This window comes from Poecile atricapillus, chromosome 1 (assembly GCF_030490865.1).
Source record: "Poecile atricapillus isolate bPoeAtr1 chromosome 1, bPoeAtr1.hap1, whole genome shotgun sequence".
NCBI classification, from domain to species: domain Eukaryota; kingdom Metazoa; phylum Chordata; class Aves; order Passeriformes; family Paridae; genus Poecile; species Poecile atricapillus.
Genome location: NC_081249.1, coordinates 14327923 through 14343197, shown reverse-complemented (window position 1 = coordinate 14343197; position 15275 = coordinate 14327923). Strand labels below are relative to the sequence as shown.

Sequence of the window (15275 nt, the reverse complement as noted above, 5' to 3'; positions counted from 1 at the left end):
TAGCCTGCAGCCAGAGAACTTCTGTGTAATTTGATGTATTTTGTCCTACTGCTTTGTGGAACAGTCTATAGATAATATTACAGCCTAGTAATTTTAAACAGTTACATATATATAATTATAGTGCATTTAAACACTGCAAGATCTAGGCAATGTTCAATAGCTGAGAAAAATCTGGGCATAGTAATACTGTTTAGTAATATACATTTAAGTAATCATAAAGAAAATAGTTATGGAGTAGATGTTATAGGTAAACAACACATGGTGGTCTGTTTTAACTGGAAGTTCTCATAATGGTTGCTTCTGCTAATGAGAATATAATCTCCCATACTTACCCTTTCTTGAAAGGATACAAATTGGTTTCTGTAGGCAGAATGAAGACAAGCTGTTCAGTGTTTGCCTTGTAAATATTAAATATTAAGATCAGCATGTATCTGGTTCTGAAATATGTGGGAGCCTTGCAGTAATGTCAAAATGTATATATTCAGTTGAAATCCTTATTTGCTTGATTGTGACTGGGACTTTTTTTTTTTTCTTCAGGGAAACTGTGTCAATCTGACTGATGCCTTGACTCTGTACGAAGAACAGCTTAGCAGGCTTTATTGTCCTGTGGAGTTTTCAAAAGAAACTGTGTGTGTTCCCTCCTACATGGAATTGTATCCTTAAAGATTGAAGAAGACTTGCGTATTAATAAATCAAGCAAGTATAGACTGGTTGGAGGTAATGAACTCAAGCAGAGAGGCAGTTCTGATTTAAACACTTAATTTTTTTTTCATAGTAAATGAACAACTACAATTTTTTTGAGGATAATTGTAGGAATTGTTTTCTAAAAGTGCTGTAAATTCACAGCTGGTGAAATGATCAGCACCTTTCATGAATAGGCTGTGTTTTTGTTAAAGTTTCTGAGTGGCGTATGTGATGTAGGATAAACTGTATGATTAGGGTAATGCTGCCTGGGAGTTCCTACAAGGCTTTATCTTCCTTTTTTTTCTTTTACAAAAAAAAGGAGCTAACTTCATACAGATCAGCAGGTTCCCAATCTTTTTATGTTGTCTGATAGAGCTATTTTTGAACATACAGTTCAGACTTGATTTTTAAGGCTGGGGAATGGGGAAGAGTGATTCCTAACAATCATTACTAGTTAGTGTTACTGGAAGAAACTATTCTAAGTAGAGGGGTATGCATATTATCAGCAACATCCCATTCCTAAAAATAATCCTTCAGAATTTTTTCAATTTGTGGGTATCAAGGAAGTTATAGAAGTAGCCTAGAAGTTTAAACTTCAAGCCCTTAGCATGGAGGGGCATTTTGATCTTCTATAATGTGGTTCTGCCAGCTGCATTTGCCTTGAGTGTTTGCTGCTTTTGTGGGATCTCCCTGGAAATGTTTCTGCAGGGTGAAGCCTGCTGTGGCTGTCTCTCTTGAAAAGGAAACATCTTTCCACGATCACCTTATTCATAATACATTAAGCACATTATACTGTCACAGCCTTTCTTCTGTTGTGTTTATTTGCCTACCTTCTGTGTCTCTAAGCCCAGTAGTGTTCAGTGCTGCAGCCTCCATGCTGACCCTGTACTGACTCCAAACTGACTATGGCCAGCTCCTCCTGCTTCTTATTATTGTCAGCTCTTTGTGAAACACAGGTTTGACCTCACATTTTCAAGACAAAAGACAAATGTGGAGGATACCAAGATACTTGCCCTTAAAGCTTACATTTTCAGAGAAACTATTTATGTCTTTAAAACTGCCAGGCCTTAATGGAACATATATGTGATTTGAAAAGTAGGCATCTTTGAACTGCTGAGTCAAGAAGAAAATCCAGGGAAGATTTCACTTTTGAGTGTTTTGCCTACCCTTTATGAGCTACCAGAAGTTTTCAGAATTTAAATATATGTAAAAATAACTATGTTTTAACTGTACAAGTGTTACCTTTTTGGTTTTTTCCTTAACTGTTTATTTTCTCCAGATGGGTATTCTACACAATTTGGAAGAAAAAGACTGACATCTGAACATCAAGACTGAGATTCTTAAATGTACATGCTGCATGGAGCATATAGGCCTGCCACATGCTGCATATTGGCATCTTGAATCTTTAAATTATATGCTGTAGATGATCCTGAAACTTAGTCATGCTATTGATTGTGAATTCTTTAAATGTTTTTTTATTATTATTTTAATTTAAAAGCAAATGGAAAATGTATATTTTGACAAGCTAGGGTGTTATTTTTGAAAGTCAACTTAAAGATGAATAAGCAGCAAAACTATATAGCTGCTGACTGCACTGAACCTTTAGAATGTGATCCTTTTTATTTTTTTGTAGATCTTCACAAACTGGTTGATTAAAAAAGACATCTTTAGCATTTCATCTTTGAAGGGTGGTCCATGGAGTTTTTGTTGTTTTTTTTTTTTCAACAGATTTTTTTCATTTATGGTGCTTTTTAAAAATGGGAGAGGGTTTTTGTGTGGTTTTGGCTTTTTTTAATGAACACTGCATTGCTTCCATATAGAGAAGGGCATAACTAAAAAGAAAAAAATCTTGTGAGAGAATACCCTAAGTCCTTTGTTGCAAAGGGAAGAAAGCCGGTCTTAAATTTTTATTTACCCTAGTTTCATTCATCATTGCTGTAATCTCTGCTGCAGAAGAATCTTTGGCCTTTTACCTCCTGGAATTCTTTAGTTGCTGCCATATTGATTATTTGGATTCTGATATAGATTTGGCAGTAGCTTTGTACTGAAGCATGAAGATAAAGGCTGGGCTTTCATTCCACCACAGTGCAAGAAATTGAGTGTAATGAGGTTCATGTGGGCATATCTTCTCCCCAGCCGTATGGGAAGCACTAGATTTTTGAAGTAAAGATAGAGGATGAAGAAATGTGGGTGTGATGTGATCTATCTTTATGTGCACCTGTACTGAATGTTCTGAAGCAAGTGTGTGTGCGCTTCAGTAGGGTCAGTGATGGTTGTATTGCCACAGATGGCCCATATTGTGTGAGGCTCTTGCTCATTCACTTGCAGTGTAAAAATCAGTAGAAGCTGGAGTGCATTGTAGTTCTGTTCTGAAGGAAGATGCATTTTTCTTTAGCAGTTAGTTTCTCATGCTGTCAAAACTTATTTTTGTAAGAGTCTGCTATGTATCAATTGAAATATTTGTGTTTAAAAATCCACTTGAAAGGAGGTAGGAAGGATATGACCAATATGTGCATTTTTTACTTCTCCAAGGTAGAATAAAAAGTGCGCTATTTCCCTAAACATTCTAATCCTGAACATAGTGATGTTTGATTCAACACCCATATCAACATTTTCTTAGTTTTATTGGAGAGAGTTGATGTGCCCCACCAACATGAAAACAAACCAAACAAAAGCTGTCCTTTATGTTCTTAAACCATACATAAAAAAACCCCTATTGCATCCCACATCTATAAAGTCTTAGTGGAATCTCAGTAGCCTGTGCAGAATTCCAGTCTGAGACTAGAAAATGTGCCAAAATTGTTTTTTTCTGTAATTGGGCAAAAACTGTTAAAATGTTTTTGGCTTGGATAGCTGATAGATAGAAGCATTTTTCAGTCTTACTACTTCGAATTATCCTGGTTAATTCTCTTAATAATACACAGGGTGCAGTTCTTCCATGGCCTACAGCTTGTGAATCACTGAATACTCACAAAGAACAGAGCTTACCTCTAAATACAATAAAGTTTCCTGTATCTCCCTGAGTGTTCTAGCTCTGTTGAAGGCATCCTAGAAAATACTTTAATATTATTACCTGTAATGTAGCTCTTCATTTATGATCCAGGACTGCAGACAGTTTGTCTAGCTGCAGATGAATGCAGATATCCTGTAAACAGGTGTATCCATAACTTTGCAAGCATGAATATTTCCATTGGTTCGTAGTGTGATTACTCATGTAGATGAAATGAAGCACGCGGGGACAGAGCTCAGAGCATGTGTTCCTGGGTGAGCTTGGCAGATGTAGAAATCAGTCACAACAAGTGGGGGTGTTTTGGTTTTTAGCAGGAAAACTTGTGAACTGGAAGATGACTTAATCTGCTCATTGTACCAGGGCTTGTGCTTCCCTTTAGCATCGCTGCACAGGGGGCTGCTGGGTGTGCAGAGATGTTCTGTAAAGATTTCCAGAATGACCAGGGGACCTGAATTGCATATTAATAGCTGAGAGGCAGCAGTGCTTGCAAACTTTTCAACTAATACGGTATGAAGAGAGTTGGAATAACTATTTTTTTTCTTTAACTTTTTTTAAGGTAGTGTTTTAAAGTGATAGATGCAGTATAAAGCAATTCAGCAAACACTGAACATTATATTTTTTTAAGTTGCTGAATTGATTCTGAGCAAATATATACACATTGTTAGTCTTTATTTATTTGTTGCTGTAGTGTAGATTTTTTTAAAAGAAAAACAAGTCTCTGTGTTAGAATTTTCAAATGCAAACTGCTATAGCTGATCAGTTTTCCATGTTTAAGGCCAGTTGGGAAATGGGTATGATTGCTGCACTATGTATGCAAACAGTTCCCAAGACATGGTTAACATTAGAGGTTTCTTAATTATTCTTTGCACTAAATGCTGCTTCCACCTAGAAGTTATTGATTGATAGTAGTTTGTGCAAGGAGAAGACTGCTGGCATTGTATCTACTGCATCAGTGCAGTGCACATCTTAAAATAAAGGTACGCCATCATTACTTGTGTGTTTGAATTGTTAAATCCATTGTGGATTCAGTATCCAAATGACAGAATTGATGGGTATGATGCTTACCATTGTACCTCCTTTTTCTTTGTCACATAAACATACTTCCTGGTCCTTTTATTGAGTATCTTTTCTGTCTCAGAGTAATAAATTCAGTTATTTTCCATATGATAAATGCTCAGATACTGTGTGGTGTGGAACAGCGCACTGATATTTGTAATGGGGGGATCACTTGAGGCTTCAGTGATATTTGCCTAGAAAGAGTTAATTTCCTGTACAGCATTTCAGATGTGAATTCTTTGAAGGTCTCTGAGTGGAAGTTTGAGTTTTTCCACTAAAGCAGTAAGTTGGCTTTGGATGACAGTGTGACTTATTGCATGGCACAGAGAAAAGACAGGCTTAGGAGAAGTCACTGTGACACTGAGAATGATGGAAACTGGCACAGAAGTTCAGGGAACAGGGAGAAGGGCATGAACAGGATGGGACACATCAAAGAAGTCATTAATCTTGCCAAATCACACCCCAGAATAATGTCATACAATGAAAGAAAAACATGAACATATTCCAGAAAATACAGAGAGATTTACATGAATTCCAGTTAACTGGAAAAGAGTAGTATTTACATCTGATTTAAGTACAGTGATAGCAGAAGCCTTGCTAGTTGGGAAAAAGAAAGGGGGAAGGCTTAACTTTGAGGGGAAAAAAGTCTCACATACAGAATAAGGAGTAATTTTGGAGTGCCTACATGCACAGTAGGGAAGATAGGTATCTTGGGTTTTTATTTTTGCTGTCTGAGAGGTTGAGGTGTTGACAGCTTGCTGGAGGGAATAAGGCAAGGGGATGGGTGAGAAGAGAACTCAATTTCTTATTTTAATTGAGGAATAGGAGACTGCAGATGATGTTGCCTGTGGGTAATAGGAGGAAGCTGACAAACTTTGCCCACAGAGAGAAGAGTAGTTGGAGTCATTAGAGATGCCAAGGGAGCAAGTGAGAGAAGTAGCAAAGTAAGCTACTGCTGCAGTGATTTATAATAGCACTGAGCAGCTTAAAAGTGCCTTTTTGAAATATGGAATGCTCTAAGAAGCAAGGAATGAGGAATGTGACATGGGAACTGGAAGGATGTGAAGAAGTTTGTTTCGTGGTCGTACATTGCAGTGAACTTGAGCTTTAAAGGTAGAAGTGGAGAAGGCAGAAAGAAGGAAAAATAAAATGTGAAATTAACTTCATAATTGGAAGTGTGATGAGAAGTATTCCTGTGGCGTGTCAAGAGAGGAAAGGATGCAGGGGCAGGAGACATTAAGTTGGAAAGGACCTGGGGCAATGAGCTAGGAGGAGGAGCCAGAAAACAGGACAGCACAACAGATGTGGTGTGTGGGGGTTTGGGGAACACATCTGGACATACAAGAAAGTACCAGTTACACTGCCCAGCCTGTGCTCTGATGGTATTGGATGGAGAAGGAAGAGAAACTGGAAACATTTGGGTTTGATTTGTTGGTTTTTTTTAAACTGAGTAATGAGTGCAAGATGTCTTCTAAGTATTTTAGAAGGAAAAGAGCTTAACTACTGGAAATTAAATGAAGACTAAAAGGAAGCTTCAGATTAAGGAGTGTTTAAGGGTAGACTGATTACCGAAGCAAATAAATACAAACTTTATGAAGTCCAAAGGCAAGGCGGCTGTGGGATTTAACTGTCATGGATTGTCACTGCCTGGAGAAAGGAGGAAGGCAGAAGGATACCAGTGGCAACTCTGCTGTCTTCAGCTCATGGAACTGAAATACTGATCAGAACTGGCAAATGTACAATCATAATTAAAAAGCACTGCTGCTGCAGCCATCTGATTTCAACATGCCATGATAACTGTATTACTTGAGAGGCTCTCGTGACTCAATGATGAATGCACATCACAATGTGCCGTATTGCCTGTGCAGCACCCAAATACAAAAGTATTTTATTGGTGTATAATGGAAACATTTTTATGCAACTGTTCTTTGTACAGGCACAGAAATGCACCAGTGGAATAAAACAATAGTTTTAGTAGATGGGAATAACAAAGATGAGTGTGTACAATTCTGTGAAGTCTTTTCTTGTTCTGGTAGCTGCTAGTATTATCTAACACTTCCCCATTTAACTTTAGTTAATTATCAAACCTGATGGGTTTGATTTTAAAAATTATTTTAGTCCCTGCTTTGTCCTAATTCTGCTCTTAAGCTCCTCACTGGGATATCCTGTGAAATTACATGCTAGTGCTTGGCATGTCTTGTATACCCTTAGGTTCTTTCAATGATGTTTTATAACCACTGGTTAGTTAATTGGGGTGGAAGGACGACAGGCTTTTTTCAGCAAACAAATTTTTGACAGCTCATTGTTTAAAATCACAATGAAGACTGACAGAATACTTATAGGAACATGCATTGACTTTCCTTTTTAGAAAGGACCAAATACTGTTAGAAATTTTCACCTGTGTCTTGAATTAAAATGTTTCTACTATGATTGTAGAATTCTTGCAATATATATAACAGTTGAATACTAAGGAAAGGGAGGTTATCTGCTGGCATTTTCTGGAGCTGATCTGCAGACAGCCTTGTGGCTTAAGTTATAGTCAAGATGTGCTTACTAGAACATGAAGATACTCAGCCATTAACACTGCCAACACTGAACTACGTCCCTGAATGCCATCAGCTCCATGGATGGTGACTCATCTGCTTCCCTGGACAGCCTGTTCCAGTGCTTCACAATGTTTTCAGTGAAGAAAATTTCTCATAATAGCCAGCGTAAACTGCCTGTGGCACTGAGGCCATTGGCTTTTGCCCTACTCTTTATTACTTGGGAGAAAAGAGTGACCCCCACCTTGCTATAACCTCCTTTCAGGTGGTTTCAGAGAGCAATAATGTCTCCTCAATCTTTTTTCAAGGCTCAAGAAACCCTCTTGGCTCAGCTACTCCTCCTGAGGTTTGTGCTGCAGGGTCCCACAACGTGAGCCCCCGAAGGCTTGTGGAGGCCCCTGAGTTCTCTTCACCCATTGCTGGAGCCTCACCTATATCTGGATGCACTTTGATGGCTCCTGGCAGATGGCCTTGTATGCAGAGGCTTTGGGTTTTTGCTTTTCTTTCTGCACTGCTCCAGAGTAGAAGTATTGGCTGTGTCTCCCTGGCAGCTGCAAAGGTCGCTCATGGCACAGGTAAATGGGTGCCTTTGGCCTGGGTGTCTGGGCCTGGTAGCAGTGAAGCCGCAGGAGTGGTTGGGGTGAGAGGTGACAAAATGCTGCATAATGGAGTTGGGAACAGCCCTGGGAGCAGCAAAGTGTGAAGAGGAGGAGGGGAGAAAGTACTGCAGGCATCAGAGAGATTCCCCTGCTGCCCTGGGCAGGACTGCAATGGAGCATGGATTTCCCTGCAGCCCTTGGAGGGAACTAGGCCGGAGTAGGGATCCACACTGCTCTCCACAGGACCTGCCACATCCTGGGGCATGTGGATGTTTCCTGAAGAAACTGCTGCCCCTCTGGCAGCAGATTTATCCTAAAGGACCGTGGCCCTTGGGCAGAATCCCACTCTTGAGCAACAGAAAAGTGTGTGGAAGATGGAGCAACAAGGTAGAGTTGGTGGTAGTGACTGAGCCCAGCTTGGTGCCTTCCACCTCTCAGGGGAGTGGGGCAAGGAAGGGGCAGGAGTGAATTTCAGTACAAGAAAAAAAGATGAGGTGTGAGAGGTGTTTAATCTTTGTTGCTCATTTCCCTGCATTTTTAACTGGCAACATAATGAACCAATTTGGTAACTGGTAAAATGGAATGGAAGCTCAGCTGGAAGGAACATCTAGAGCAAAAAGAAGTATCTAGTCCAACTTTCTGACCACCTCAGAGTGACCAAAAGTTAGAGCATGTTGTTAAAAGGCATTGCCCAAATGCCTCTTATATGCTGAGAGGCTTGGGGCACTCACCACCTCTCTAGGAGACATGGAGGCTGGATGCTTTTCTTAGGTCTCCCTGGAACACCTTCAACCTTTAAAAAAAAAAAAACAAAAAACATTAGGTATGACTGGGAATACCAGAGAGGAATTTGGTGCTCTTCTAGGTAAGTAGGGCGAGAGAGAACCTCATTAAAACAGAGGAATCCAAACCATTTTGAAGTTGCTGACTGCTTGGCCTGGAGACATGAAAATATTAACAACTTTTGGAACTTCTGGAACAATGAAAGAGGTTGTTCTCTTGAGCTAAATTGAAAGAGCCAAACTACTGCCAAAGCCTTTCTACTGCAGCGTGTGTTTTCAGCCTAGGTATTGTGCTAGAACTATTTTGAGAGCTTGCTCCCAATGCAGATCTAACCCTTAGGTTTGCTGAGGTTAGATGGTAGAGTCCCTCTTGTCCTCTGTCTCGCCAAACTTCTATTTCTAGAAGTGCTGTAAATGCTTATGTGATATATGGAAATTTAATAAGCTGTAACTTTTCAAAGATAAATATTTCAGACTTTCTTGACTGGAGTGTTTTTTAAGGTCTGTTTAACCCAGTCCCCCCAGTGCTGCAGTTTATGGGAGAGGGTTGCTGTGAAGTTGTTTATTCCAGTAGCTGTGTCTAGTGAATGGTCCCAGCTACCTCCGCACTCTCACTGCTTTGGCCTCAGCCTGTGTTGTTCCCTCTGCTCCCTGAGAGTTTCAGGGAGCTCTCCCATGGCCATGTGACAAACCAAGTGGGTTATAAACAAGCAAGCAGAGACGTTAAAGGGAAATGGGAAACTGATGTTGCTCAGCTACACTGCTGAAATGAATGGACAAAAAAAGCTGTCTGTGCTTAAAATAGACCTGTCTGGCTCCTCATGTGCTGGCAGACGTCAGTGGTGAGCAAGAATGGGAACTGGTGGTGGGATTGAGGAGCAAGTCGTGTCAGGTGTAGCATATGGAAAAAATGTTTAAAGGCTGAAGAGCATCATGGTTTATTCTTGCTTCAGAAATATGGAAAGGAGTTGTTAAAGGGGCTACCACTTGTTTTTTTCTTGTCTTTCTCTGACCCCATCTACTGAATTACTTATGGGTTCCTACCAACTAAAGATATTCTATGGTATTATGATTTCAGTCATCCAAAAGTTTCAAATCCTTTGAACACTTCGGTTCATGTAAAAAGTGAGCTAATAACTGATCTAGTGTGAATTAAAAGCTTTACCTGTGTCAATACTCTGCTGGTGATGTAGCAGTGTAGGGGGGCATGTTGCTTTTCAGTTACTTGTTGCCATTCATACTTTCAAAACTTTTCAATAAAATTTTATGTCAGCAATTTGGGTGTCCCAGTTGATTTTGGGTACATGGACTGAATTTTTTTTTTTGTTCTTTTCAGGTTAGACTAAAAAATATGATACTACTCAAGTTTTAGATACATTTTCTCACAAGGAATTTGTTAAAGAATATGGGGACCGCACCCATTTTGTGCAACATGGGCTTCCTGGTCCTGACTCTTGACTTTCTTTCCTCTTTTTTTAAAAAAAGAAAGAAACACGATTCCTGTTATTTAATTTCATTTTTACTACAAGCAAAATCAGCAATGTGGTTTTAGATACCTTTGCAGAAGGAGTACTGTTATACTCTATCACAAAGGCAAACCCCTCCTCAGTGAGTTACAGGCAGGGTACCTGTGTGGGCCATGGTAAGTTCCTTCATCCAATATAAGTGTTTTTTTTTGTGCTAAACATTTACTATTTGGGAGAGCAGAACAACATGGTCTAGGTCTGGATCATGCTTGTGATCTGGCTTTCCAGCACCTGCTTGGCTGTCTGGAGACAGCAAGTGAACAGAAATTTGGCCATTTTTAATCATTTAATTGTGAACAAATGATACTCAAATACATTTGAACTTCATACACACTAAAATACATTTTATGTCATGGTGATCAAAATATATTTGAATAGCTTTAAATATTTTATAGTGCATCCAGATTCATGCAACAATGGATGAGCTTCATTCAGTATTTTATTTGGCTTAAATTTAAGTTTTATAGTTGCTTTTATACCCAGATATAGGGAAGAAAAATGAGGTTAAAATAAAAGCAGCAAGCCATAAATGTTTTTATGAAATGAGGTTGAAAACATTCCATACCTCTTAAGAGCATGTTTTCCAAAGGCAAAGGCTGCAATGCCCCAAGAAAATGTAGTCATGGCATCATCACACTGTGAAAGTCTAGATAGGAGTGTGAGTTTATCTGATTGACTCAGAGTGAAATGAGCTGCATTTGCATCTTTCCTGGTAATGTGTTCTGGTGCTCTGAAAAGTGTGAGAAGTGACAGCAAAGGGAATGAATTCATTTCAGCAATGGTCAGCACCATGGGGAAAAGCAGGAATGTTACACTGCATTTTTTCAGTCTGCTTTTCTAGGGAAAGACTTGGAACCAGAGAAAGTTAGGAAAGGCCTGTGTAAGAGGAGCAGGTCTTAGCCTCTAGGAAGTGTAAGAAAAAACTGTGAGGAAATGGAGGGCTTTCACTTAAAACAGTTGAAATCCTGGGCTCTGGGACCATGTTCTGGCTGGCTACACAGCCTGGGATCCTGTTCTCTCTGATGCCTCTGGCAGATGGAAATTCACATCAAGGTCTTAACAGTGTTCTTCTGTCCCAAGCTGCCCTGAACATTGTGGGGGCTTTGCCCAGATGTGAAATCAGGTTTGGGAAGCCAGTAGGAAATTCTTTTGTGTGTTTTAGTCCTGATGTAGTTGGCTGTGAGTGCTTTCTCTGTTTTGGGGAGATGGAATTTGCCTCTCCAGGCTCTTAGCGTCTCTCATTAATTGCTGCTTCAAAAACCCTGATACTCCTAGTTTGTTTTTAGAAACTTACTGCCAGCCTCCAGACTTTTTCTTAGGTAAAGCAGATGCTGTGAGTTCTGGCCAATCTGAATTCTGTTGGTAGTCCAAATTGCAAGACACTTATCTATCACTTTCTTATTAAAAGCACAATCTTCACGAAAGTTTTACTTGAGTATTGTTTTAAAGCTGGATAATGAATGTCCCATTTCAGTCAACCAAGGAAGAGGCTGATCATGTTTGCAGCAATTTCAAAGAACTAGCAACAGAAACAGCATTACATTATTAAAGACCTATGAATTTATCAGCATCTTTTAGTGGACTAAGATTCTATCATTTTCATTTTAAAGAAGCTAAGGAAACTTTTTCAGAAGAGCATCATCCTTTCTGCAAATTGTAGAAAAGGATTTAGCTTTGCTCAGCATATTTTTCCTTCCCTTTCAGCAAGCTTGGTTATGACTATTTTTGTCTTTGTTATTAACTTTGCTAACAGTATTGCTAATTTCTTTGCATGGTTATTTAAATGTCTAAGAGTAGCTAGTTAGAGCCGTACTGAGGCACTTTCATCAGTTTCCCTAATCCAGCTACTTGTTCTTAGGTTAGTGAAAATTTATGGGGAGCAGTACCATGCAACAATCCAGCTTTTGATCTATAACAAGTAGTTTGGGTATGTTTAACAGTACAGAAATCCTTATTCTGTTCTAAAACCTTGTGTTAATAGTAAAGAAGACAACAAAGCTTTATTTGAAATAGAGATGTTGGAAACTTAAGGAAAGGGCTGTCAGAGACATAGCAATTTGACTTGTAAAGATAATTATAGTTGGTGCCTAACTGATTTTTGAGGATTTCTGCAGTTTCAGGAAAGCAGATGTTTGGTCCTGATGATCCTATCCCATGGGGCCTCATGTTGTGGTTTCAACCTGATCTGACTCTGGTCTCTTTACAGAGAACTTGCTGACTAAATACATTTAAACTCTGCTGAGGGGCTGCTGCTTGGCATTACTAGATATGTACATAGTTACTGGAGTTGCACCAAGATGAGGACAAGAACAGGCAGTATCCAGAAATACCTCCACTGAATTAATACACACAAAATCTCACATTGTCAAGGGGCGTTTTATTTAGGACATCATATTTAATGTGTGATTTCTCTAGCTTTTAGCTGTTGGCAAAGTGAATTTTAATCTCATTTTGAGATGAAGAAGAAGAAAAAGAACTCAGTGGAATAAAATGCTTTGAAATAAAACCAACTTCAGCAAGACCCTGAGCTAGCTGTAGCAATACCCTGGAAGTGCAGGATTTGGTTTTTCAGGTTTGTGGGTGGGGTTTTTTGTGGGTTTGTTTGTCAGGCTGATTTCTTCTGAAAACAGAGGTTGTGCATTCCTGTCTCTGTGTCCCTTCTCTCCTACCCAGCCTTGCTAAGTAATACTGGACCTTGTCAACCAACTTCAGTCAAATTTGAGAGAGGATTTGGGTTCAAAGATACTGATTCTGACAAGTCTGCCTGGATGAAACAATCTCTGGTTTCTGCTACAAGCCCTTGGTTAGGTGCATTTGTTGTGCAGAGGTATGTGACCTAACAGCCCCTGTGCAAGAAGAGCTTTCACCAGAGCTTGTGCCTGACAGGACTGCTGAGCTCTACTGCCTTGGGGTTAAAGCACTTGGAGGAGCTTTTGCTTCACTTTTTTTGGTTTCCTACAAAAGTTATCACAAGCAAACTCTGAGTAGATAGCAGTGACAGAGTGCCTGTTACCTGTTCAGTGGCACCTCTGTGGAGCGATTTCTCTGCTCCTGGCTGCAGCTGTCTCTGAGCTCTGTTGCTGCCAAAGACAGATTTGTGCTGCTGTAGATCCAGGTGGGAGAGCAGGCAGGAACCATTGCTTTTGCAGAGGCAGTCATGCTTCTCTGAGAGATAGGAGGTCACTGTGGAGGGATGTCTTTGGTAGATGCTGAAAGCAGTGACATGCAGGGCTGGTGGCTCTCCTCCTCTTTTAATTTAAAATGCCAGTGAATGCACATCTCATTGCACACCTGAAAATTTATCCACGGGACACAAACCCATTGGCAACCAAGCTTCTTGCTTCCACTCATATAAATAGACTGACAGCTGTGAGCGAACATCTGGACAAAGCAAAATAAGTGGGTAAAGCTCTGGTGGAATGATGCAATATTTTAAGGAAACAGATATTTATTTGTGTTCTATCTCCCTGCACCTACAGCTGTGGTCACTGGAAAAGTGATATTTCCCAGCAATGTCTTTTTCAGTGTCTTTACAGCCTATGTATCGCAGTTAGATTAAATGAAAAAAAAAGCAAAAATTTGCTCTGAGTTATGCCAGGGTGTCTTGTACATTTATAATTCCCAACTGAAATGCCTTTCTGCAGCCCATGTCAGCATGTACCCTTGTTTAATCTATACAGCAGGATGACATATGGGAAGGATGCCCCTGTGATGACTCTGTGTAAACACTCTCTGGTTGTAGTGTGAATGTGGTCTTTAGGAGAAGTAGTGTTTGGTTTAGCTAGAATTTGATGTGCTTCTTGAGGAAAAATTGCCGGAAGACCTAAAGCAGTTCCTTCTGCTTGAGAACATATGCATTGCTTCATTAAAGTGCTTTTTCAAAGGCAGCAAATAAAAAGCTTGGAAACTTGAGTGGCGTAACTTTAATCATCCCAGATGTTTGGTTTCATAGTCAGTTGCTGTTTGGGTTAGATATAAGCACCTTTTGGTCAGAGTATGCAATGTTTCCTGCAGCAGGGAAAAATTTTTCTTGGAGTAATGAGAATAGCTTAGTCTACTTGGAATTGGAAAAGAAAAAAACTATTTGGGCTATTGAATATTGGAGAGCAAATATTTCTGCTTTGCAGGGAGTTCTTACAGTTGCAGTTACTGTTAGTGGGAAAGCTTGCCACCATCAGTGTTTGGAGCCCTGCAAATCCTGTTGGCTCAGTATTGACTCCTAATTAATGACCCACATTCTCCCAGATGCACTGAGGCCTTCTGTGATGTGGCTGTTTCAGTGGAAAACAATAGAGTCATTTATTTCCAGCTGTATCTGTCCCATGCATAAAGGACATGAAGTAGTGCCAGAGTATGGTTTCTGTTGGCTGCAGCACAGAAATTTGGCAGCTTTTGTAGCCAAGGGAGTGTAATTTATAAAATTCAGAGATCTGATGACAACTGGTCGAGCTGTCTTCAAATGCAACATGTTGGGCTTTTGTTGAGCGTGATTTGTGTATGTAAAGCCCAGTTCTGGCTACAACAGCTGCATAGTTCAAAACAGCAGTTCAAGGCCCAGGGTGAAACCCTTGAAATGGGATGGAATACAGCCTTTACTCTGACCCACACTAATTAAACTTTCAATGAAGCCAGCCTATACCTCTGTTTCTATGAGGAAATCACTCAAGGTGTATCTGGTGTCTCTGCTTCCATCAGTGTGATGGTGGCTGTGTTTTCCTTTTACTATGGGCTAAAAATGCTCAATAGTACATCACCAAAGCTGTGATGCTGTGATTGTGGATTGCTTCTGTTAAGCTGTACTTGCACTAATGTGCATTAGGCACCTCCCAGAAAGGGCAGGTCTTTAATGTGCACCATGAGGACAGTGTCCTCTGAGGCAATGTCTGTAACTCATGTATTGGTGTAACTTAATATGTTTTATCTGTGTTACATTGGGGTTTACATCTAGAACTGAACTGGGATTTTTTTCTCTTTGTGTAAAAAGTATCAATGATTGTTTTAATAAGCTTTGAAATTACCTAAATTCCAGAAAGATTAAATATTTTACAGTACTCAGGCTCATTGCACACAGGCTC

At 39.8% G+C, this 15275-nt stretch overlaps 1 protein-coding gene across 3 annotated transcripts in view; it reads left to right on the top strand.

Annotated features, from left to right (window-relative positions):
• SMS (spermine synthase) overlaps positions 1 to 6956 on the top strand; it is a 45823-nt gene extending 38867 nt beyond the window's left edge. Inside the window, exons 10-11 of one of the 3 annotated variants that reach the window (XM_058850139.1) lie at positions 538 to 653; positions 1964 to 6956. In XM_058850139.1, coding sequence (XP_058706122.1) covers positions 538 to 653; positions 1964 to 2006 — 159 coding nt within the window. In that variant the 3' untranslated portion in view covers positions 2007 to 6956. The remainder of the gene's footprint in view (positions 1 to 537; positions 654 to 1963) is intronic. The other 2 variants (XM_058850147.1, XM_058850130.1) reach the window with 2 other exon arrangements.
• The last annotated feature ends 8319 nt before the right edge of the window (positions 6957 to 15275 follow it).